The sequence below is a fragment of the Mercurialis annua genome, linkage group LG5, assembly GCF_937616625.2.
Source record: "Mercurialis annua linkage group LG5, ddMerAnnu1.2, whole genome shotgun sequence".
Classification (NCBI taxonomy): domain Eukaryota; kingdom Viridiplantae; phylum Streptophyta; class Magnoliopsida; order Malpighiales; family Euphorbiaceae; genus Mercurialis; species Mercurialis annua.
Window position 1 is genome coordinate 14,273,729 of NC_065574.1, and position 26,634 is coordinate 14,300,362.

The following is a 26,634-nucleotide window of genomic DNA, read 5'->3' on the forward strand; positions in this document are numbered from 1 at the left end:
GTTTAAATGACCTATTTGGTTAAATGTTAGGACCATTTTTGTGCTGAAAAAAAGGGACGATGACAAAAGTACCTAAAATTTTAAAAATATTTACAATAGTACCTGTAAACTTTTTTTATTTACAAAAATACGACTGATTTAAAATCAATTACAAAAGTACCAAAAAATGAAAATTAATTACAAAAGTACGATTTGTATAATGTCGGTATACTTATGGTATAATTTTAGAATATTAAAACTATAAATCAGATAATTTAAAAATAATATTTGGTTTATTATTGATATAATTTCAGTATATTTTTGGTATATTGATTATAAATTTTTATATATATTTTCTAGTTGATAATATGTATATTTTTTTATATGTATTTTCCACTATAATTGGTAATGAACTAGAGAATTTATATATTATTGGTATAATTTTAGTATATTGTTAGGTTAATATTTAGTATGCGATGTGGTGTAATGTTGATGTAATAATAAAATTTCAGTATATTTTGATGTGTACACTCTTGGTATACTGTTGGTATAATTTTAGTATATTATTAATTTAATTTTTAGTATACGATTTGATGTAATTTTAGTAAATTTTTATTTAATATTAATAAAATCTCAATATGTATAATGTTGGTATAATTTTAGTATAATGTTGATATAATGTTAGTTTATTAGTATACTGACATTATATCCACAGTATATACCGTATATTTGATATGATTTTTTATTTTTTTATATTTTTATAAATAAAAAAAGTCAACATGTAGTTTTATAATTTTTTTTATTTTTTTTGGTAAATGGTGTAATTTCCTAAAAAAAAAAATTGTCTAAAATTGTCTTCTTAACATGAACATGTTTGAATAAAGAAGACAATAGTTGAGGTAGAGCAATAGATTTACAGAATTTGAAATTTTACAAAGTCTAAAAGCTGTGACTGTGAGTGAAGAATGTGAGAGAAACTAACCCTAAAATGTCACTGTTCATTATTTGAATTCCTGGTAAATCCAAATGATGAACAAGTGCGTCACTGGGAGGATGGATGGGCAAGACAATGGAAGTTTTTACAAGAAGAGACTAAGAGTTAAAGAAAGAAATTATGACGATGAACAGTCTCCAGTCAAGAATAAGCGTCCTAAGCCTGCCCCAAAACCCCAACCTAAACAGACTCTACATCACCAAAAAAATCATGCAACGGACGGTGTTAGAACAGCATTAGCTGATGGAAAGGCCGAAAAGAGCGCTGGTGGTGATGCAACTGAAGTTAAACCTAAGCGCAGTAGGGAGGTAATTTTGTTTCTCAACTGTTGTACATTGTTTTCATACTGTTGTCCCCTTTCAAACCTTTTGAGTTTGCAGTATACAGAAGAGATTTGCGTAATGTGTCATCAGTGCCAGAGGAATGATAAGGGTAGGGTTGTTCGTTGCCTTTGCTGCAAAATAAGGCGATACTGCATTCCGTGTTTGACTAACTGGTATCATTTTATGATTCTCTAAATTTAAAATTGCAATTCATGCTTTCCATCCCAATTATTGTTTTGTTGTTTTTCCAGGTATCCTAATATGACCGAGGAAGAAGCTGCCGCTGCTTGTCCAGTTTGTCGTGGAAATTGCAATTGTACAACTTGCTTGCGTGATACTCCAAAACATGTCAGTGCTTCCATCATTCACTAGTGTTCATGGGTGTTTATAGTATATGTGCTAGTAATCGTGAATTTAGCATGTGATTTCTTGTTTTCTCTGCTGTCTGCAGCTTCTATATGGTATGCGAGAGCTGAAAGTTGATAAAGATAAGGAACTAGTGTACTGTATGTATTTAGTCCAAACTCTTCTTCCCTTCCTGAGGAAGTTGGATGAAGAACAATTAATGGAGAAAGAGATTGAAGCTAGGGCAAAAGGTAATTAAGGAGATACCCCTTTATTTGTTTGTAAAACTTTTTAGATGTAAAATATTTGTCCACACTTCTTTCTTACAAAATCATTTATCTTCTTAGGATAGGAAAAAAATTGTATATATTTAGAAGTATGTTTTGATGTGGAGTTTTTTGGGATAAGCAAGTGGATGCTGTGTCCATGCATTCATGAAGGTTTTTTGGCATGTGTGTGAAATGTCGTTTTTTGCCTTTTTGTCAAAAGGCTTCATTTGTGTTTGTGCAGGTTTGTCACTTGCAGCTGTAGTGATACAAAATGCTGACTGTCCTAAGAATGAGTGCATCTACTGGTATGGTCTTTTGCCTGCCTTCATTAAGTGTCAGATTTCCTCTAGTTCTCCTGTAACTTTTGTGAGAAATGAGGTTAAATCATGTTTGGCATTGGGTCTCCCCTCTTTACACCCATCTACCACCCTATTTTTTTGCAGCGACAACTGCAGAACCTCTATCTTTGATTATCACAGAAGCTGTTCAAACTGCTTTTCTGATATCTGCCTTGTCTGTTGCCAAGAGATCCGTCTTGGACACCTGCAGAGGAGTGACAAGGAAGTGGTTATGGAGTTTATTGATAAAGGGTTTGAATATTTGCATGGCGAAAAGGGCAGATATAAGAGAACAACTAAATTAGAGTTTCAAAATGAATCTGAGAACCAGGGGTCAAATTCAGGATGGAAAGCAAACAAGGATGGAAGCATTGCATGCCGGTGTGGTATTGGCTATTTAGAACTGAAATGTTTGTTCTCAGGAAATTGGGTTTCAGAGTTATTAAAGAGAGCAGAAGATGTTAGTCATGCTCATGAACTTGACCTGGTTAAATTTCCATCAAAACAATGCGTGTGTTCTAATTCCCATGGAGATGTAGACATAGGGAATAGTCAATTGTTAAAAGCAGCATCTCGAGAGGAATCTGTTGACAATTTTCTGTACAATCCGAAGGCTATAAGTATTACAGAGGAGGATTTGAACCATTTCCAATACCACTGGATGAAAGCTGAGCCTGTGATTGTTAGCAATGTTCTCGAAACTGCAACCGGGTTGAGTTGGGAGCCAATGGTCATGCAGCGTGCCTTTCGCCAGATAATTAAAAAGAAACATGAGACTCTTTTGGACATGAAGGCTATTGAGTGCTTGGATTGGTGTGAGGTCAGTGTGACATGTTATCTGGTATACATTGATAAGTTTAATTGCTTAGCATAATGTCTCTATTTTTATTTATTCTTATTTTCTCATGTTCATAAAGTATACTGATGTACGGATTTTTTAGCTTAGACTAATTTGTTTTTATGGTTTGTTATGCAAATATGGAACTCTTATGTACATGTTAAAGCTTCACCATGTGTAATAATTTTGGTTAGTCTATGATGGAGTGTGTGCAAGTACTAGTCTGGAATACGTTGAATGATGAAAAGGCTGAACCGGAAGTATGTTAAGTTTTATATTATTATGGTAATTTCAGATTTCTGCAATTACAACATTGCAGCAGCAGAAATTCACTTATTTTATTTTTATTATTTTGAGTTTAAGAGTCCTTATTTAGTTTAGAAGTTCTAATTAGTAATGGTTTAATATTTCTTGTTAGAGATTTCAAATCCAATTAGTATATGGATTAGTTTTTGTCTTCAAATAGTTTGGTGATTATTATGTCTCAGCAATTGAATTTCATAATCAAACATTGTCGTTTCAGCAATCTTTTGCTCAAGAATTGTGTGACTCAATTCTCGAGGTGTGATTCCTAGACCTTCCAAGTGTGTCTCTTAGAAGTTTTCTTTATTTTCCTTTAATTTCTTATTTTTCCAGACCTAGATTTCCCTTATTTGATCTGGAATTCAGTCTCAAACCTCAAATTATTGAAGAATAACCTTACTTCAGCCTTGTAAAATCTGTCCTACACCAGTCTATCTTTACAATTATGTGCAATTGCAACTAGTCTATCTTTACAATTATGTGCAATTGCAACCAGTCTATCTTTACAATTATGTGCAATTGCAACCAGTCTATCTTTACAATTATGTGCAATTGGGTTCTAAATGGAACTAACTTAACCTATCCTTTTGATTGATTTTTAGCATTGGATTCCAATTGAAACTAACTTAGATAGGATTCTAATTACAATCCATCACTGTCTTTCTTTTTATTTGGTATCTTTTTAGTTGTGGATTTCTGTCGCAGGTTTAAGGACTTCCTTCATTGAGAGTTCTTGAATGCTTGTGATCTTCTATGGTGGAACTTGGAAGTCTTTCAACGTCATAGGTTGAAGCATGCGACTATAGGTGCTTTTAGTTAATTAATTTTGCCAAGTGCTAATTAAATGGTGGCATTCCTTTATGATCCTCATGAAATACACAAAGACCTTATGAAATGTTGATTTCAATAGACCTGCATCGCTATCTCTTTCTATTGAGCATTAAACTGTATCATCTTAATGATGGAACTATTTGTATCATATCATTCACATGCAAAAAATGTTTCTTTTGTTGGTTCAGTCATATAATCCACAGCTCTCTGGAAGTGGTTTATAGTGCATTAATACAGCTGAACCATGTTCGAAGAGATAAAAGAATGATGCGTAATGGAATTGAGAAAAAACAAATTGCTTGTGTCAGTAAGCACGCGTTGCTTGGTTAGTGATTACTGTTCTTTACTGGCTTGACCTATTAGCTTCTTATGCTAATGAAATTTGTTACTTTTTCGTACATCAGAAAAATAGATGCTTTATTTTGCTATATAACTCCCTAAACTCATCTTTAGAGGGCTATTGTACATGATACTTTTCTAGAGAAACTTGTATCATTATTTCTCTACATTAACTTGTATGTATATATGTCGAAATGCCAGTGGGAGGTACAATATATTTAGTGATATTAAATTCTTGGTAACATGCAGGTAGATATTAATGTTCACCGCTTCTTTGATGGATACTTGTCTAGCCGTTTTGACAAAGAGAACTGGCCACAATTACTGAAACTGAAAATCTTGCCTTCTACTAAGTTTGATGAACTTTTGCCCCGACATGATGCCGAATTTACTCATTGTTTGCCCTTTAAAGAGTATACACATCCTGGGAATGGACCTTTGAACCTTGCTGTCAGACTGCCCGAGGACTCTTTGAAGCCAGATATGGGGCCGAACACATATATTGCTTATGGATGGACTCAAGAACTTGGACGTGGAGATTCTGTGACCAAGCTTCACTGTGACATGTCGGATGTGGTGTGTTAGCTTTCCTTTTCTCTTCTATTATCTTTTCTTAGAAATTAGAATGGATTTAGAATATCCTGTTGGAAAATCTTGCTTTTGTGTTCCTGTTTAGTGTCTACTACTATAAGACAATGAATAAGATTAATTGAGCTAGATAGAGGAAGCTAATTTGGTCAGACTGGTTCTTAAACATGTAGCACAATCATTGGCAAAGATGGTCTGCAATCAGCATTTTTAACTAGTCAAATCATTTGTATACCTATTATTGCAATCCGTGAAAACATTTACAAGCATACGTTATGATAGGCGGGCTTTGAGAAATTTTTGTTATTCTAGCTTGTTTTAAAGATTAAATAAAACAATTAAATTTGAAGTGTCCATTATTTATTATCATATATCCACCCACGCCCAATTTTACCCAAAAATATTGAAAAAAGGAGATCTGAAGTTAATAGAAAGATGACGATGATGCGTAGTTGACGTTTAAATAGTGATTTATAAATTTTAACACATTGGGATTTAGAAATACGACGACGGTACTCTTTAGTTTTTAATTTAGGTTCAAGAAACTGTATACTCCTTAAATTCATTGTTTTTGCATTATTTTTATTGTACATTTAGATACATTGATATCTATTATATATTCTACAAACTTTATTGTCCGCCTTTCTTTTGGAAGGCGCGAGCCTTAGGCACAAGGATTCCTATACACATCGGTGCGCCTCTCGCTAACAACTATGGAAGGTCAACGCGTAATTTTGGTGTCCTAATTTGTTATGCTGATGATTGATTGTGTCATAAGAACAGCCTATTATTGTCAATTCTTCTATTTTCTCACATCAAGCTGTAACACTTGATTCTTCTTGATTGTCAACTTACCATCTCGGTTTTCCTTATGTCTATCTGCTATGCTTGATTTGGTATCAAATATCAATGTCTTTTTCTTAATGGACCAATGGCATGTTCCTGGTTAGTGTGATTATGTCTATCATTAGCGCTTAGCAGTTCCTGGTTATGATATGTTATGTTTATGGAATGCCTGCTGCATTCTTAATTTCTTTTGCCGTGTATATGTCAGGAACCATTCCTTTTGTTGTATTTGTTGCCCTAAAAGACTACACTGACCATTAGACACTTATATAGGTTTAGGTAGAAAGCATTATGATTATCTTTGAATAACTTTCTTGGCTCTGTAACTAGGTTATTGGCTTGACTGTGACCCTTTCGCTTTATTCAAAATAAAATTAAAGGAACAATCATAATCAAACTAGGACTATAAATTAGATGTGTAACTTAACCAATTCTTACTTTAGTGTTAAATAAAATTATCTTTTTTTTTTCATTACTATTACACTAATTTGCACAAACTAGAACTTGCAAACATTTTTGGTTCCAGTTGGGCTTGCTTGGTATTGTGCACTCGATATTAGTATTGTACTTCCTATATTGCATGTGTCTGGATAAAGCCTGGTCATATCAGAATGAGTTTGCAAATTGACGAATGATAAATTTGTTGGTTGGGGTTATTAGTCTCTGCCACCGAATAATAAAGAACTTCTGTTTCTAGGAACATAATAGAAACTTGCAAAAAAGAAAAAGTAGATATGAGTTTTTTTAAGTTTTATCTGAAAAAAATAGCAACATCAAACCAAGCTCTGATTTCTTATTTGTACTACGTAGGTAGCCCTTGCCACGGTTTGCAAACCAGCAGTTTTGGTTCGGTATTGCCGGTTTTCATATGTAGTTCTGTTCGGCCGGTTCAAAAAATAATATTTTATTTTTTAAATTAAATTTAAATGAAAAATTAAAGTTGTCTTTTTTAATTTTAATGTAAAGAAATAATGAAAAAGGTGATATTTGTAAAGCCGAAAAGTTTTAAAAAATCGACCAAAAAAACAAACTGACTGCTGGATTACCCAAATTGAACCGAAAGATCAAATTTTAAAACATCATTTTTATTAATATATATACATGAACCACCATTTCTGAACCTGTTCCAAAAATGTTAGAATCGGCCTGAAACTGGTTCCACCCCGGGTTTCGGTCTGATTCGAGCCGGTTCCGGGTTTGGCCCGTTCACCAGCCTGATTCTGGGCTCAAACCGGACCGTGGCCGGGTCTATGTATTATTAGCATGAAAGAGGTAAAATCTCTTTTAGACTGCAACACTTTATTCAATGTTTTCCCTTGCCTTGATAAAGGGTAATTTAACAGTAAACAAACTTTTTTATACGATTGTGAGCTTCTAGTAGCTGGCTCATTTGCACTTTAATTATTTATTGGTTAGAATCACATTGGAATTTGTAGTCATTTAACATCTGATTTATACATTACTTGGCTGTTTCAGGTAAATGTGCTAACACATACAGCTGAAATGACCCTTAGCCCTGAGAAACTATTTTATATAGAAAGACTTAGAAGAAAGCACAGAAAGCAAGACATTAGAGAACTTTATGCTAGCAATGAGTCTCCGGAGGAAGAAGCTGATGCTGAAGTGCAGAATGGTTGTGGTGGCACTTCAATTGACAAAGGGAGGCCTGATACAGAAGTGCAGAATGGTTGTGGTGGCACTTCAATTGACAAAGGGAGGCCTGATGCAGGAGGTGCTGTTTGGGATATCTTTCGGAGAGAAGATGTTCCTAAGTTGCAGGAATATCTTAACAAGCACTTCAAAGAGTTTAGGCACATTCACTGTTGCCCGTTGCAGAAGGTATGTATAAGCTGAAAAGACAATCAGGCTATGCATACATTTCTATACTGGAACTGTGTGTTTAGATCATTGTATGCATCTTAGAGTAGCAGTTCATATAATTTTGAATACTAGGTGTTAGATGACATAGTGCCCAAGCATAGTCTGCATATGTGCAGGCTTCAACTGTCAGTTGTGCTCCTTTTCTGAACTTGATTCCTCTCTGAAGGATAGCTTTCAAGTATTGAATCACTTTATACACAGCTTGTAGGTGAACATTCTTGGGATCATGTGTGAATTGATTTGTCACCATTGTTATCAAAATTGTACAATTTGCAATTTGAATCATACGATTCAATAAGATTCATTACCAAAAGGATTCATATCTTTGAAGGAATCGCAAACTAATCAGAATTGGTACTGAATTTAGGCCAAAAAATTGTTAGGAAACAAACTGATTCTTAGAAATCAGTCTTTGATTAAGTAATTTAGGAATTATTACAATTTGCCTAAATTTGAACAATATTTATCAATTAGTTATTTACTGCTATATATGTAAAATCTTCTAGAGAGTCGAGGAATCTGAGATTCTCTAACAAGCTCATATTTTTTCAGTGATGATTATTAGTTGATGTCTTTGTTTAATGTTGCTTTGAGTATTTTTACTCTTTTATTGTCCAAGAAACTTCACTGCAGCATCAACAGATTGCCCCAGTTCTCTAACACCATCACCAATTCCATTATGATAAATTCTGGTTGTGTCTGTCCCTAAAAAATGAGTTGTGGGCAGGACAGTTGTATTTAAAGATATTTTTGACGGTCTTGTATATGATTTTTCTCTTTAAAACTCGCCTGAGTCTTGCACCTGTGTTAAATAATGATCGAGTCATGTACATTTTTTTAAGGACAAGTGTAGCTATGACTTGAATGACACAAGGATTGGCTAGTTATTGATACTGACACTAAATCCATTACATGTTGAATTTTAATAGATGATGCCAATTAAGTTTATGTAGATGATATTTGCAAGTCTTGTTGTAACTATTGCCTTCTTGCCTTATTTTATCTGAATATCTGTTTCTTATCATGTAGGTTGTTCATGCTATTCATGATCAGACCATTTATTTGACTGTAGAGCATAAGAGGAAGCTGAAAGAGGAATATGGTTATCCATCTCATTTATCTCATCTCTTATTGTTAGATTCTTTTTTTCTTGGTTCTCTTGATGAGTTTCTATTGTGTGTACTTGATGCAGGTATTGAGCCATGGACATTTATCCAAAAATTTGGCGATGCAGTCTTTATTCCTGCAGGCTGTCCGCATCAAGTGAGAAACTTAAAGGTAAATTGTTTTTCATTTTGCAACTCTTTAATTTTAGAAAATGTGACAGATAGTAGAAAGATCAAATTTTAAAATTTGTTATCAGAGGAGCTTTAGTTCTTGCAGATTTCATGTTATGCTAATTGTTTATGAATGAAAGAGACATCTCTTTCCATGACTATGCCATTTAAAGTTCAATGTTTGATGAGTATGCTGCGTTGATTCATTTTATTCATGCAAAAAGGTATATATTGATGGTTAGCGTTCGGAATTGTTTGCAAATTTTGAATTATTCAAATAGGCTCTCAAATAATCATGTGAAATATGTCGTTTTCATGTTTAAGCCTAATTATAAACGTAAATAAATTTTTGCTGTGCATAGGCTTGCCCCAGCAGGACATTTTAATGATTAATGGTTATGTTGTCATAATTTTTTAGTCGTGTATGAAGGTAGCATTGAACTTTGTTTCACCAGAAAATGTTGGTGAATGCATCCGTTTGACAGAAGAATTCCGTTTACTGCCCCAAAATCACCCAGCCAAAGAGGACAAATTGAAGGTATAGCTGTTAGCGTGTCTCACAAATTATAGTACTTTTATTCAAGTATTATTACTTAGTTTCAACTTTCAACTTGAAGTTTTAAAATGGTGTAAATATGACGTGAAAAACAGTAGTGGCAGTAGGGTTAGTTACTTTAAATGTTTACAAATTTTCTATTTGCTGTTTATCTTTATCTTCTTCTTTTTTCATTCTGCAATTTGATTATTTCTTTATCTAGCTTCATATCAGAAATGTCCTTTTACTTCCATTAACTAGCTGGTACCTACAAAAATTTGCTTTGCTGTTTAATTTTGTTATAGGCTTGAATTCTGGATTACATGGCTAGGATTAAAGGATTTATGCTGGAGAAAATACGGGAATTGATTTGAGTTTCATGGACTTTGGTACCATTAGACAAGAATCATGAGGGTGCTGCCCAAAAAATTACCAAACTTGGAGAAATTCAAATTCACTACCTTTTGCTTTTTCTAAATAAGGCTTAATATATTCTAAGTTTCTTATTTAACATTAAACAAATATACGGAAAGCATTGGAATGTCTACTTTATATCATTTCTGGGAAAAATAATTTTTAGGTTCTATCTTTCTAGAAATGCCTTTTTGCTTTATTATCGAGCACTTATTTTATTTTTGTTTACTGAGTAATTATTGTATCTAGAATATTGGAAAATTGGAAATTGCAGTCTTCAGCTCTGAAAAGTTAAGCCAATAGCACCTTTAATTTAGAGGCTCGACTTTTTAGTTTTTAAAAAACCTAAAGCGGATCAAATGATGGATCTTTACACTTCTTTTTGAAAAAGAGGATGCATCATTTTCTTGCAAAAAGATTTAGAATGCCATTAGAAAGTAAATAAGAACTTGTAACTGAGAAACAGACTGTCTTTGCTGTCAAAAGTTCAAACCTGAGACCAAATTACCATAAAGTATAGCTTGTTTAGATTAATAACTTATTTCTATCGAGGCTATTCATTTAAATGTGCTGATTTCTGCATATTTACATTTATTCTACTTATAATTGAAGTATATCACAATATATGTTCAACTATTTAGTTTGGACCAAAAATTGAATTCTCCTTTTTCTCTTGCCATCCAGCTTTTACCCAACACCATATCTCGAAGTTCAAAAAAAAAAAAAATATCATGCAGGATCATATCATAACTTTTTCCTTTTCTGTTCATTGTCTTTCTTAGAAAAATTTATTATACATTGCATTATGCTCATCAAAATATTGCTCGTTTTGAGCACGTGTTAAGCTGTTCTATGGTTCTTGAAACAGGTTAAGGAAATGTTTCTTCATGCTTTGAAATGGGCCCTTGATATCTTGGAGGGTATCGATGAGTGAGTTTTTAATGATACAAGCTGATTTATGAATTAGTTTCTCTTCCTTGTGCGTGCATTGGCTATTTCATCCTTAATTTTTGTTATCTTTCCTCGTAAACCATCACCTATTAAATTTGCTGAAGGATTCATGCTGATTCTGTCAGTTTCGGATGATAGAGCTCTTTATTTGCGATTGCTTATTTTTATTTGTTGATAAGGTATGGTGCATAATAATCGGATTCGGAATGGATTCACCACACCTTAGATAATAATGTCCGAGACCACTTTGCTAGAATAATGCGTTTATTTGTGGGTGTTCCTGTTATGGACCTTTTCATATTTCCCTGAATATAAAAATCTTTCACTAGGCGCTCTTTCCTTCTCCATTGCAAGTTTGATGCCCGAGGGGTGAACCATAAGGAAGATTGAGTCTTTGAGTTCCTCAGATAGTTTATCCATATTTGATGATGAGATGCACATACCTAGGTGGACGCTTCTTTTTAGCCATTATTCTGCATTCTCTTCTCATTAAGAGGAAACAACTGTGTTTTCACTACCTCTAAAGTCCTGTTTATCCGGGGTGCTCTGATATTTTCGACACACACTACTTGTCATAATTTTATAGTGGAGGCATACATGCCTTTTTAATGGAATAGGCAATTGGATTAGAGGTTTCTCTCATTCACCTTTATATAAACTTCTATTCTGCTGTCGAGATTTGGAATAGAGCTTCGGTTGATTTTTTTTTTTTATGGAAACACTCTCTTGTTTCTGCTATATATTTGACATTCCTCCTCTTTCCTCACATTTTGCAATATGGTGGAGCCTCAGGTTTTCAAGTTACGAAGCGGCACCTTCAGGTAAATTTCTTTCTTTATTTGACTCGTATATTACATTTGTCAGTTTCCACTTGATGCCTAACTTCTTTCATTTATTTCAGCCACTCGTCATCATAAGAAATTCGAAGGTCGAAGGAAAGTACAAAGGCAAGAATGCACAAAATTTGGAAGATTTCAAGGAATCTCAAAATTAAGAGACACCTCACACAATCCAGTTGAGGTAGATAATGATGTCTCGCAATCAAGCAAAAAGATTTCCATGGAAGCTTCAATTGAGGAGGAAGGAGCTGAATTGACCGGTATCCTATATTTCCAATCATGGTTATTACTTCTTCAACGAACTAATTTGTCAATATGACTAGAATCCTTTCATTTTCAGCAGGTGAATCTGTAAAAGGAGAAAGTTCTAGCAGACAAGGTTACATTTTAAACTTTTACTCTTCTGATAATGAGATTTGGAGCAAAGCTAAGCCCCCGAATTCCTTTTAAGATAAAGAAAACGACACAGAGAAAGATATAATCTCACATCCCGCTGGTTCATCCTCTTCAGACAATTCCGCTGAGGTAGATAATGATGTCTCAGAATTAAGCAAAGAGATATCCAAGGAAGCTTCAATAAAGGAGGAAGGAACTGAATTAACAGGTATCTATTTTCCAATCATGAGTTTTTTAACGAACTAATAATTTGTCAACATGACTGAAATCTTTTCATTTTCAGCGGGTGATTCTGGAAAAAAAGAAAGTTTTAGCAGCCCAGGTTACATTTTACACTTTTACTCTTCTGATAATAAGATTTCGAGCAAAGCTAAGCCCCCGGATTCCCTTGCAGATAAAGAAAACGACGCAGTGAAAGATATATTCTCACGTCCCACGGCTTCATTTCATTCAGACTACGAGTCTGCTTCTCGAGATACATCTGCTGTTGGTACCTTATTATCATCCAGTGAGCTCGTTGATGAGGTATGTACCACAACCTTTATTTTTTATTTAAAAGAAAAATTATGCATGTTGTGTTTGAACTTTTATGAAAATGCTATTTTTAGTGTCTAAATATTTATTTATCTTAAATCAATATTTTAACTTTTTAAAAGTGTATCAAATGAGCTCTTTTTGATATTTTTCTATCACCGGAATACTGTCAAGGCAAAAAAATTAATTTAAACTCGGCTTATATTGTTTGCCATTTTAATTCTGCATATGTAATTGTATCATTAGAACAATAGTGACAAAAAAAACGGTTAAATTCAATTGTTTGATATATCTTTAAAAAGTTAATATAGTAATTTAAAATAAACAAATTCGGACACTGAAATAGTAGATTTAAAAATGCTCAGACACCGTTGATTCAATTTTCCTAATTTAAAATGCCTCATTTAAGCTTTGGTAACGTTTTTACTTGTCATTTTGTAGGATCCCATTTTGCAAATTAACAAGCTTTCCGCCATTGTGGAGGAGGATCAACAACTTCATGACTTCAGTTTTATGGATGACATTATTGTTCCTAAAGATAGTGCATCTTATATTTCTCATCTCGTTGAGATTGAAGGAGCGACTCTTGTGATCAAACAGATTCTTAGTCTTGACATTTCACAGATTACAGATTCTCAGAGAGTTTTATTCCTTTCAGCTCTGAAATTTTTTCAGAATGTGAAGGGTTCTGCCATCAGTCCTGATATTGAGAATCAAGCAGGCAGCATATTGATATCTTGGAAATCCCATGAGGAATCAGAATCAAGCAGCATCCGAGAATTGGAGGCTCTCAGGGTGGGAAGCAAAACATACAAGGCTCTAGGGAAAAAGAAAGAGGAAATGGCCGATAAAATTCGAGCTATCAATATAGAGGGCCAGAGACTTGAGGGAGAAATCAAGAAAATGGAGGATATGATACAGGAACTGAGATCTCAGCAGGTTAAACTGGTTGAGGAGTGCAAACCTTTGAGTGAGCATTATCAGGAATTGATGATCAAGTTTAAGCCTCTTCATAGTGCATTTGAGGCCAAGAAAAAGGAGATGGTTTCATGGGTGGAAGTTTGTACCGAAGCTTGTGAAGGCAAAAATGCTTGTAGGATGCAGTGGGATACACTCAAGCAGCTACTCCTGGATTCGCTTCTTCCGTCTCTCTGACATGCTTTTGTTTTGTTTTATGTACCCTACTGATTTTACCTTTGGTTTAGATGACTAGTAAAAAAGGCGGACTAAGACAATGTTTGGTACATAGAATGAAATGCACATGAGCTTTTGTTTGATTTATCTACCTTACTATTTTACTTTTGGTTTAGATGACTAGTAAAAGAAGCGGATTAATGCAATATTTGGTTCGTGGAAGGAAATATACATAGAATGGAATAGTTATTTTTAAAGAATGGAATGAGCTACTCTTTAATATTTATTCCATATGTATTTCATAAATCAAAGCTTAAAAGTTGTTGACGCCTTTTGACTTTTATTTGAAGATTATCTGTTATAGTGTCACAGGACTAGGTGGGTATCAGAAAGGGAGTAATTTTATACCCAATATATAAATATGATTTCGATTTACAATTTTCTCTTTTTGGTTCTGTTTTCTTTCTTTACATTCAGGAATGCCTATGAAAGCACAAAAAAGATCTCAATTGTGGAATGTCAGATGGTATTTGTTAATTTAAAATGAATATTATCTTAAGGCATTCTAGCTTCTATTTGCCTTATCTAATTGACATTTTCTGTAATTCTTTCCATTTTGTTTGGCATACGCTTGCGCAATCCGGCCGATTCAACTGAAACATAATTATTATCACGACCCGATTTCTTCCTAAACCAAGTCACGACCAGCGCTAGGAATTGGAATAGTTGTTTTGAAACCTTTATCAAGCTCAGAACCTCTAAAAGTTTTTGGGCTTTTTATATGTTTTACGGAATTTTTTAGCCCAATAACTTTTATACGGGCCAAAAATTTTCTTTACTTTTCATACAGCCTTTTATAACTTTCTTGACCTAAATTTTTAAATTCTTCTCTTTTTTACGAACTTCTTTCTTAGGTCTCTGATATTGGCGATTTCTTTTTCGTTTTTCTCTGAAAGTAGCGGTTTCTTTTCTTCTTCTCCTCACGATTTCTTCTTGTGATAGTCGTCGCCTTTCATCAAGTCTCAGTGCCGCTCCACTGCGCTTTCGTTGTGCCGCCGCCGTTCTCTTATTTTTGTATTTTCTTTTTCAGATCTGAATCGGAGTTTATTATCGGAAGGAAGAATAGATATCAGAAGTTTTTAACGATTTTAAAAAGTTTTTTAAAGGCATATGATCAGATTTTGAGACAAAAAGATTCACCATTCTTCTTCTTCTTCTTTCTCATTTTCAGATCTAAAAATTGTTGTATTAACTGTTTTTAAGTCACAATAATTTTTTACCATTAAACATGTTTCAAGATTATCTTTAAGGAATGTAATACTAATTTTCATGTACATAAAATAATAAATTATAAAATGAAAATATGTCATTTCTGCAGTTTTACTATGTTTGGTTATATTTCTGCGTTTTTTTTAATTCTGCAGCACGATTTGTTGATGATGGTAGATTGATAAAATTATTGTAATGTTTCAGTGTTGTTGATTTTATGTTAATTTTATGTTGATAATCAGTTGATATTTATTAATTTTAACATTGACAAATAAGATAATAATATCCGTGAAATAAACTAAAAAAATAAAAATTTAACTGAGATTAGATAATGATATGTTGGCATTGGAAAAGAAGACAAATACAAATATTGAATTATTGTAATGTTACAATGTTGAAATTGTGTTGATTTTCGGTTAATATTTTGTTGATTTTAACATTGGTGAAAAAGACAATAATAATATTGAATTATCATAATGTTACAATGTTGATCTTGTGTTGATATTGTGTTGATGTTATGTTGATATCAACATATGTAATAAACTAACTGATTTAAATTTTTCAATTTTTTTATACTAATTTTTATTTTTTCAACACTTTTTCAATTTAATTTCAATTTTTTTATTTTATTTTCACATATAATGTGTTCTTTTTCGTTAATGATAAAATAAACTAAATATCAACATAATATTAACGCAATATCAACATAAAATTAACATTGTAACACTATAATAATTTAACATCATTATTTTCTTTTTCACCAATGCTAAAATCAACAAAATATAAACAGAATATTAACACAATGTCAACACTATATTATTACAATAATTCAACTTCATTATTTGTCTTCTTCCATGATGCTATCATATCATTATCTAGTCTCAATTTAATTTAATTTAAGTTTTTAGTTTATTTCACAGATAATATTATTTTATTTGCCAATGTTAAAATAAAAAAAAAACAGTCGATATCAATATAATATCAACATAAAGTCAACATAAAATCAACAACACTGTGATATTACAATAATTCAACAATCAATCATCATCAACAAATCATTCTGCGGAATTAAAAAACGCAGAAATACAAAACAAATGCAGAAATAACAGAATTTTATTCCATAAAATCACAAAATTATTCTACATAACATGAAATGAGTATTAGATTCTCTAAAGATACTCTTTTATACATGTTTAATGGTGAAAAAACAGTAAAAAAATTTCAAATTACAGATCTGAAAATGAAAAAAAAGAACAAAAAAATTCAGATATGAAATCAAAACGATAAAATAAAAATGACGGCGAGACGAAGACGGAACGACGGAGGTGGAACGACGGAGTTGAAACGACGGAGGTGGAACAATGAAAGAGAAATGATGGAAATGGAACGGCGGAGACGGATTGGTGCGAAGAACAAAAGGTGAGTTGAGAGAGAGAAAGGAGAGAGAAATTTGAGGAGAGAGAAAATTATTTGGTTTATGAGGTTTGACTTGGAGTAGTATATATATTTGTTCCGTATAAAAGTAATAATCTTCAGCGTGGATGGTAGTTTTCATATTGAAAACTCTTACCCGTATAAAAGTAATATTTTTATAAATATTAGATGTTTATGTAAAAAGCCCAAAGTTTTTTCGCAAATATATTACTGGATCATTACTGTTCGTACGATCCGTTTTCAGAAAATACTGTTAAAACCTTTCTCGTTTAACGCAAACACGTTTTTAAAAGGTCTAATATCTTAAAAATACCCCGACCTTTCACCCCCTTTTCAATCCTATCCTGACGTTGCAAATCAGGCAATTTTACCCTATTTTGCATTTTTTTCATTTCAATTGTACCCCGAAGCATAAAATTGAATTTTCTTTATTTGACAAAAGTTTAAAAAAAATTCTCTAAATTGACCCTTTTTGCATTAGATTAACTTTTTATATTAAATTGATCATTTTTAAAGATTTTTTTTGAACTTTTATTAAATAAAAAAAAGACTATTTTATGCTTTATGGTACAATTGAAATGCAAATTAGGGTAAAATTGACAAATTTTTAACGTCAGGGTAGGATTGAAAAGGGGACCAAAGGTCGGATTTTTTAACGCATTAAACCTTTTTAAAATATACATACGCATTAAACCTTTTTAAAATATACATATAAGTGAAATACGTTTTTAAAAATACTGGTTAAATAACTCTGTTATCTCAACCCTCGCTTCCTTTTGAAAACCTGGCGTGGTAACTCTGGTAACCAGGGATTTATTTCACTTGCCTTAACACATAGGCCGACCTGTTTCAAACCACACGCCACCTTTATGATATAGAATATGTGTAATAAAATAATACAAACACCTTGGAATTTCAAAACGGTGGTATTAAACATACGAAAATATATACAGCGGGCCGATTATATATAGCCGACGTATATAAAACATATTGTTTTTGCAATACCAAAAACATGAGGCCGACTCCTACGTAGAGAATCGGTAACTATACACACGATGGCAACTAATGTAGCCACCAAAATGATATGCACACACGCACTAGATCCTATCATGCACAAAGGAACAGTGACACGACTGCTGGCATATCAAACATGAACTATTCCAGCAGTCTAAGAGTACAAGTCTATATATACAACATAAAAAAAAAAAAGCTTCCCTAGAGCAAGAGTGTTGAAGCTCGACTAACCTCCAAAGCTAATCACCTGAAAATGAAAAACAACAACGAAATCAGAAATATAATTATTTTTGAGTGAGTAAACATGTTTAAAGTTAAATACCAAAATCGCATATATATAAATTATTTATATATAAAAATATTACCAATTTGTCGATCTATATGAAACCCTAGTCCACAATTGTCCTAATAGACAAACTTAATCATGAACCTTAAAGACTACATAATAAAGACCGTGAACTGAATCACTACCGTCCAATTTTTGTTTTCTTGGTACGTGGACCGTAATCATGAAATTGTCATCACAATTTTACCCGCGACCGTGACTGCATTACTGCCATCTTATAATTTACCCGTTAAGTTAGGGCATCCACATTCCCAATGACTTAATAACAACCATCATACCTCTATACCACGACATAAGTAATTTTTTATATTAGTGCAACGCAGCCCTATTGCTGCCCAATAGGTAGCTCGGTTGAATGGATCTCTCTTGGCTAAGTTTCATACTACTGCGATTTATGGATTTAAAACAGTTGAATATTGATATTTTAAAGTAAACATGTAAACTCACGATACTGCTATGTCTCCTACTTAGTCATGTCGTATGTGTGACAAATTCCATAAAGTCCTGGTCTGACTGCTTGACAGCTGGTTGGATCAAACACTCAAAACACACAGGATAAAACATTAATACAAGTTTCTTGTATAAGACAAGCATACAATCGTATAGACATATAACACTTATGATCTCGTTTTTTTTAATTATATGAACCATTCTCACTTCGAGAAAGCTTTCAGACTTCCCTTTAGAAATCTTTTTTAGGTATTACAATACTTAAATAAAATCATTTAATAGTATAGACTTGATTGTCAAAACAATTCACAGTCGTATACTAATCATTTAGCAAAACTGATTGCTAAATCTTTTAAACTGTTTAAGCGTCGACTTTAACTCGTTTAAACGTCGACTTTAACCCGTTTAATGTCTGTTTAAAACGTTTGGTTTTACTTTTAAAACCTCTTTTTAAAATACCTAACATTAGGTTTAAAAACATTCATTTAAAACGTTTTAGGTTCGACCGGAAAACATCTCGAGTTACTAGGCGAAAACCCCTCAGAAGTCGCCCCTGGAAGTCCCCTGCCAAAGCCCGAAAGTCCTAATAAAACGTCCCTCGAAAGCCCCCCGTCTTGGCTGTTGTGCGGTCGCACAGTTGCAGTTGTGCGGTCGCACAATGAGCTGTGCTTTCGCACAAACTCGTAGATCGATCTCGTCCCTCTGACGATGGATCAAGGCATTCCCTTGCAGGAGCTACCAAAAATAAAACAAGAACAGAATTACAACCCAATAAGTAAAACAAGATAACAAGAGAGGACATGGGATTCAAACCTGTAAAAGAGAGGAGTCGATCTTATCACACAATTCTCCATCCGGAAAGCCTTTCCACACCTCCATATCCCGAGGAAATTGAACAAACTGAGAAAACAAGGATGAGACATCAGAGGAGGTCACAGTCAGATTATCCACATTCTGCTCCAACCACTCCCTAGGATTAGGACAAGCGTCTAGGTTTCTTTTTAGGCGTTTAGCAAAACCTTGCCTTGTTTTGTCACGGATGTCACGACTTTTCTTCCGGGTCGAAGCAGTTGGAACACCCTCTGAGGACTTCTCCAACTTCACTACAGGTTTTGGAGGAAGAGAAGACGACGCAGGGAAGGTTCCAGTGATCACGGGAGCATCCTCATCAAAAGACAGTTTCAAGGAGTCGAGGTAATTATCACCCATATATGCATTCAAAGAATATGTACACAAAAATATAATAAAGAGAGGGAAGAGAGGCATACACCAAACACAAAAACAATAATAATATGAAGGCATACCCTGAGAAGTGGTCAAGTCTACAAAAGATGAAGTAGGAGAATTAGGATATGACTGAGATAGAGTACCCTCACTCTCGGGAGGACCCTCAGTCACAGCACGAAGGGGCAGCTCTCGGTTAGGGATACGCCCGAAGGAGATATTTATCTACTAGATCACAACAATCATACATACAACTCTTAACGTCGTCAACAAGAGAGTCTACAATTTCCAAATCAATAGCACAGAGGGGTGAGAAAACTAATGGAACGGCATCATCAACCCACTTAGAGGGGAAATCCAAAAAGGCATCCTTATGACTAACAATGAAAAAAGATCGCTGCCAACGCTTGGTGATCTTAGGAAGCCACTCCACCACTCTCTTACCCCTATGCGCAGTCAAACGAATGAAGAACTCATTATTCCTACGAGACACAAAGAACAATTCACTAAGAAGACCTAGGGAAGGAACTAAGCTCCTATCGCGAGACAACTCTATGAAACAACAAAGAATGCGAATAGCATTCAGATGGATCTGAACCAGAGGGACTTGATACTCCTGAACAAATTCTTTGATTAATGGATCTAGAGGAAAGCGCAAACCACAATGGAATTGTTCCTTATACACAATAATTTTCCCATCACCAACGGGAGTATTTGCAACGACACGAGAACCACACACAGCAAGAGAGTATATCATACTCTTCACGAAATTCAGTCAGAGCATCTCTATCAACATTAGAAATAAAGGAATTCAAAGAATTTCAATAACCTATTGTCATACCAGACGATGGGAGAGAAACAGAAGACCTAGTTCGAGGCATAGTGACTACTAAATTACAATCAAAACGGAGAAGAAGAATTTACCTGGAAAAGAGGAAGAGAAAACACCCAGAAGCAACAAAAGAAGCAAGGTGATTCGAGAGCAGAAAGAAGAAAAAAATGCGATCAGTTAATTTTGGATAAAGAAAAGAGAAGAAATGGAGAGAATGAGCATTTAAAGAAAAGTAAGAAGAGACCGCTTAGCGGTTACCAGCAGGTAGGGTGTGCAAAAACCGAACCGCACCGAAAACTGAATCGAAAATCGAACCAAAAATGCCGGTTTGGTTTTAAAATTTTGATTTTTTATATATGTCAGTTCGGTTCGGTTTTAAATTTGAAAAAACCGAAGAACCAAAAAAACCGAAAAATATAAATTAATTTTTTTTAAAAATACTATTATTTTTAAACAAATAATAATATTTTACTTTATATTTAATTACTAAAATGTATGAAACATTACAATATGACTTCAATTTGATTTTTAAATGTAGTATTTTTAATTTTTTATTTAATTTTAATTTTTTTAAGAAAATATTAATTTTCTATTTTGATAAAACCGAAAAACCGAACTGAATTAAACCAAATTTTTCCTCAAATTTTGGTTCGGTTTTTAACATCTTAAATAACCGATCAGTTTTGATAATTTCACTTCCGAACCGCACCGTAATACCGAATGCACACCTCTACCAACAGGAAACGTGGCAACGAACGAGAGTCTAGGAAAATTCAAAAAACTGATTTTGAAATTCAAAAGGAAACAAATGAAAAGGCAAAAGAAGACGCACAAGGAAGAGAATCAGAAGAGCCCGACCCAGAATTAGAGTCAAAGAGGCTCATCCAATGAGCAAACAGATCCACATGGCCGACCTTGGAAGAGATGAGGCCCTGGGCGATTTTTCTATGTTTCTTATAAAAATTATCACTTTTATCGAACTGTTTATACAAATGTATTCGTTTTTTTTCTCTCAAAAATGCGCTCTCTTTTCATTTTTTTCATGTACGCTTTTGTTAGATTATTAATACATTTTTAGATCGTTTGTGCATTTTTTCACATTTTTTTAAAAATGTTTTTTGCAAAAACAAATATATTAAGTAAAATATATTTTTGTCAAAAATTAAAAATAATATTTTTTATTAATTTTTTTTAAGAAAACCATATCCGATGTAATTTATTTTTTTTATTAAATAGATTCTCGAGCTCTAAGAGATTTAAAATATGTAATTATTTACTATTTTTGATGATATTCCTTATTATTAAGGACTCTAATTAATTTTTGAAATAGAAATTGAACAAAGGATCACTTTACCCCCTGAACTTGGCACAAAGTATCAAAAACGTCCAAATTAGCAAAATGGGATCACTTTTACCCTAAACTTGTCAAATTTAGTAAAAAAAAAACCCTCCCCACTCTCACCCTAGAGAGTGTACCTCACTCTTGAAAAAAGTTTAAAATAGTCCTAATTTTTTTTAAACATTTTAAATTAATACCTAATAATTTAAAAAAAAATAACAATTTAATCCTCCAACTTTTAATATATACCAAATTAATCCCTAAAATTTATATTTTTTAATAAAAAAAATTAAAAAAATTTACAAATTAAATCAGACCCATGGGTCAAAAAAATTGACCCATGGGTCTTGAAGAACAGACTCAGGTCTGTTCTTAAGAGAATAGACCGGCGGGTCTGTTCTCTCAAGAACAGACCTCGCCGGTCCGTTCTTCTTGAGAGAATAGACCGGCGAGGTCTGTTCTCTCAAACGGACTTCCGGCGAGGAGGAAGTCCTCCTCGCTAGAAAGTAAAAAAAAATAAATTTTTTTGGATAAAAGTTCAAAAAGGCCCCTAGTATTAGAGTTTAATTGTTATTAATTAGTGTTTGAGTGTGATTAATTAGAGTAAATTAGGTTTAATTAGAAACCCACTCTCCAATTAAGTGCCACGTCAGCATAAGGGGTGTTTTTGTACCGGTTTTAACAAGTTCAGGGTAAAAGTGATTCGGTTTTCTCAATTTGGACGTTTTTGATACTTTGTGCCAAGATGAGGGGGTAAAGTGATCCTTTGTTCAATAGAAATTAGAGGCCTCATATAAATATGGACCCTTTTAGTTTTTTTTTTTATATTTTTTTATAAAATTTAATAATTTTTAAATAAATGTTTACAATTTTTAATATAATATCTATTTTTAATGAACCCCATAAAAATATGGAGGCCCTTTAGAATTTGTGGCGCTAGGCAATAGGCCTTGGCCTATGCCTAAGGCCGGGCATGAATATTCCACACTAAGTCCAGAACAAAATTACAAGAATAAGCATAAAATACCAGTGTTTTAAAAACCGAACCGGTGGCCGAACCGATGAGGCTATCAGTTTTTGGTTCAACTGGTTTAACCGGTTCAATACCGGTTCAACTGGTTTAACCGGTTCAATGACCGGTTCAACCGGTTTAATAAATTTAAGAAAATTGAAAAAATTCTGTTTGGCCGGTTTTTTACCGGTCCAATCCGGTTCAACACCCGGTTTTTTACCGATTCATGCCGGTCCAATTCGGTTCAACCCTGTCCAATCTGGTCCAACTAAAAGATTCAATTTTTTGCTTTTTCAGATCGGTTCGCGGTTCAACTGGTCCGACCGGCCGGTCCGGTCCGTTTTTTAAAACACCGATAAATACTTAAAGACATAATTCTGAGGGAGGGATTAATGATGAATATGGAACTATAACGACACACAAGACCCTCAACAAGGACAATGGTCACAATCTCAGAGATAAGTCCCAGTAAGTCCCTAATCCGGTACATAGCTAAAACCGTATTAAATCCGATAAGACCAAAGAGCGCCGTAATCCCATGAAATCAAGGATATATAGAGGTGAGTCTTAACAATATCTAAATAAAGAAATAGCTAGAAGAACAATCATACCACAACATAAAGACTAAAAGATATATATATATACAGAAGACCTAAGTCGGGTAAGATTTCATATTCATTTTTTATCATTCTCATTGAGACTCCACCAAAAACTGACTTAGGCATTGGAGGGTGTTCGAGCCAAACACCGGCTCAAATCCTTCTAACTTGTTAATCTTGACAGGTGGAAGCTCAGTGACACGATCATCGAAACCATCAGTGGTGGTGGTGTAAAAGAAAAACCGATGAAATTATCGGTTTAAAATTTAGATTAAGTGTTTAATAAATTTAGATTAATTAGGGTTAAATAATTAATTAGATTATGTTAATTAGAGTAAATTATTTAAAATTTAGAATCTCACTCTCCAATAAGATGCCACGTCAGCAAAGAGGTTTTTTTACCCAGTTTGGACAAGTTCATGATATTTTTGATTCTGTTTTGAGTTTTGGACGTTTTTGATATTTTGTGCCAAGATGAGGGAGTGAAGTGATCTTTTGTTCATTTTTATAAAAAACCCCATAAAATTGTCGTATTAATATTAAGGCAACAACTATAAAAAAAACCCTACAAGTTTATTCAAAAGTACAAGACAGCCCCTTAACTTTGTTTTTGGCTCAAAACAACCCTCCTTGTTTCAAAATCGAACAAATAAACCCTCATAGTTCTAAAGTCGAACAAAAAAACCCCTCCGTCCATAACTTTGACTAACAGAGGTTAAATGGGTGACGTGGCTCTAGAAAAAAAATTCAAAAACACCCTTAATTTTTAAAATACTTACCAAATTCATATTTCAAACTTTTTGTACCATTTATCCCCCAAAAAAGTTCAAAAATACTCTTATTTTTTAATATATTTACCAATTTTATAATCATAATTTTTTTATTAATTCACCCAGTTCTTCCTAATTAGTCTATTTTTTTTAAATCAATTTAAAATTATACCACTGTAACCCGACATTTCTGAAACAAATGGCCGTCGGTCGAATATGTTCACTAAAAACGTTTCTTATTTATTTTTAACGAATACTATTTTTTTAATTTATTTTAATCGAAGACAATACCACCAATCTATTGCCGAAAAAAACTATCTAAAAATTAAGTAAAAATTTAAAGGCTTAATTGCTTAAAAACCACTTACCTTAAACTTTTTTTTCGTTTATACCCTGACCTAAGAAAAAAATTCATTTATACCCTGACGTATGTATTTATGTTTCACTTCTACCCCGAGGCACTAAATTAACCTCTTTTCATTAAGAAAAAAGTTTAAAATAGTTCTTCATTTTTAACCTAATCTAATTAGAGATTAATTAAAAATGAATTTTTCTCTAAATGAAGGACTATTTTAAACTTTTTTTTAGATGAAAATAGATTAATTTAGTGCCTCGGGGTAGAGATGAAACATAAACGCATACGTCAGGGTATAAATGAACTTTTTCCTAGGTCAGGGTATAAACGAAAAAAAAGTTCAAGGTGAGTGGTTTTTAAGTAATTAAGCCAAATTTAAATAATTTAATCTTTTTGCCTGATTCCGGAGACACACTGGTGGATTTGCTCATCTGGGTTCATCCTCTTGAGGATGAACCCTGACTTTTCATCCTCAAAAGGATGAACGATTCCGGTCATCCTTTTGAGGATAAACAACGTTGTTCATCCTCTTGAGGATGAGCAGATCTGTAACAGGTTGGTGATTTTTCAAACGAAATAGTCGGTGTCCGGAGTATTGCGGTGGCCGGAATTTGAGGCGGCAGCGGTAAAAATATGAGGGAGAAGGTGATTAGGGTTAATTTTTTTATTAGATTAACTAGGAAGAAGAGGGTGAACTAATAAAAAAAGATTATAATTATAAAACTGGTAAATGTTTTAAAAATCAAGAGTATTTTGGATCTTTTTTTGAGGGAGAAATGATACAAAAAGTTTGAAATATGAATTTGGTAAGTATTTTAAAAATTAAGGGTGTTTTTGAACTTTTTTTCTAGTGCCACGTCACCCGTTTAACGTCTGTTAGTCAAAAGTTATGGACGAAGGGGTTTTTTGTTCGAAAAATAAACTTAAAGGTCCGTCTTATGCTCAAAAAACGTTTAGAGGCTGTCTTGTGCTTTAGGATAATCTTAGGGGTTTTTTTGTACCTTTTGCCTAACATTAACATGTCTGAAGAAACAAGACAGTAGCTGTCTAGCTGAGGTACACAGAATCCAAAGTTTAGCAAAATCTAAAATTGTGAGTGAAGAATGTGATAGAAACTAGCCCTAAAGAGTCGTCGTCGTTGTTATTTGAATTTTTGGTAAATCCAAATAATGAACAAGAAGAGTCTAAGAACGTATGAAAGAAAGCGGTATTCTCAGAAGAGTAACCAGGTTGATGAAGAAGAAGAGTATCATAAGCTTTCTAAAAAGCTCAGACCTAAAGTAACGAAGGTGTATGATTATTATAGTGACCAGGATGGCGAGGAAGACTATCCAGCCAAGAAGAAGCTCAAACTCAAGGCAACGGATGGTGTGAAAACAGGGTTAGTTACTGGAATTGGAAATCTTCATGAAGTTAGTCTGCCAAAACAACATGTTCTTGAGGAAAACAGTGCTGCTGCTGCTAATAACCTCTCTCACAACGATGCAACTCAAGTTAAACCTAAGCGCAATAGGGAGGTAATTTTGTTTCTTAACTCTTGTTGTACATTGTTTTCATATGGCTGCCCGCTTTCTAAACTTTTGAATTTGCAGTACACAGAAAAGGTGTGCTTAATGTGCCATCAGTGCCACAGGAATGATAAGGGCAGGGTTGTTCGTTGCCAAATTTGCAAGACCAAGCGATACTGCATTCCGTGCTTGACTAACTGGTATTACTTATCATACCTTTTTACTATTTAATATAAATTGCAATTGAAATAGGTTTAACATGCAATTAGCTCTAACTTGTCTCATAACATATTTCATTGGTTGAGGTACCTTTGGTTTACTTGATTTTAATGATACTTTTACATAACCTTTTCAACATTTTTTGGTCAATACTTGATTCCCCATTCGTGCTAATAAAGTTACTTTGTTGTTTTTCTAGGTATCCTAAGATGACCGAGGAAGAAGCTGCCGCTGCTTGTCCAGTTTGTCGTAAACTTTGCAATTGTAAACCTTGCTTGCGTGATCTTCCAAAAGACGTTGAGTGTTCAT

At 33.5% G+C, this 26,634-nt stretch overlaps 1 protein-coding gene across 12 annotated transcripts in view; it reads left to right on the forward strand.

Moving 5' to 3' along the window:
* Positions 1–857: 857 nt before the first annotated feature.
* Positions 858–26,634, forward strand: part of LOC126683126 (lysine-specific demethylase JMJ26-like) — a 39,519-nt gene continuing 13,742 nt past the window's right edge. For 6 of the 12 annotated variants that reach the window (XM_050378959.2, XM_056105717.1, XM_056105719.1 and 3 more), the window contains exons 1-3: positions 25,632–26,115; positions 26,191–26,306; positions 26,525–26,621. In XM_050378959.2, the coding sequence (XP_050234916.1) occupies positions 25,768–26,115; positions 26,191–26,306; positions 26,525–26,621 (561 nt within the window). In that variant the 5' untranslated portion in view covers positions 25,632–25,767. Of the gene's footprint in view, positions 1,282–1,353; positions 1,470–1,547; positions 1,645–1,747; positions 1,893–2,130; positions 2,216–2,353; positions 3,069–4,808; positions 5,136–7,469; positions 7,833–8,903; positions 8,977–9,066; positions 9,153–9,569; positions 9,690–10,968; positions 11,031–11,837; positions 11,873–11,952; positions 12,151–12,230; positions 12,270–12,401; positions 12,495–25,631; positions 26,116–26,190; positions 26,307–26,524; positions 26,622–26,634 lie in introns of those variants that run through there. The other 6 variants (XM_056105724.1, XM_056105718.1, XM_050378961.2 and 3 more) reach the window with 4 other exon arrangements.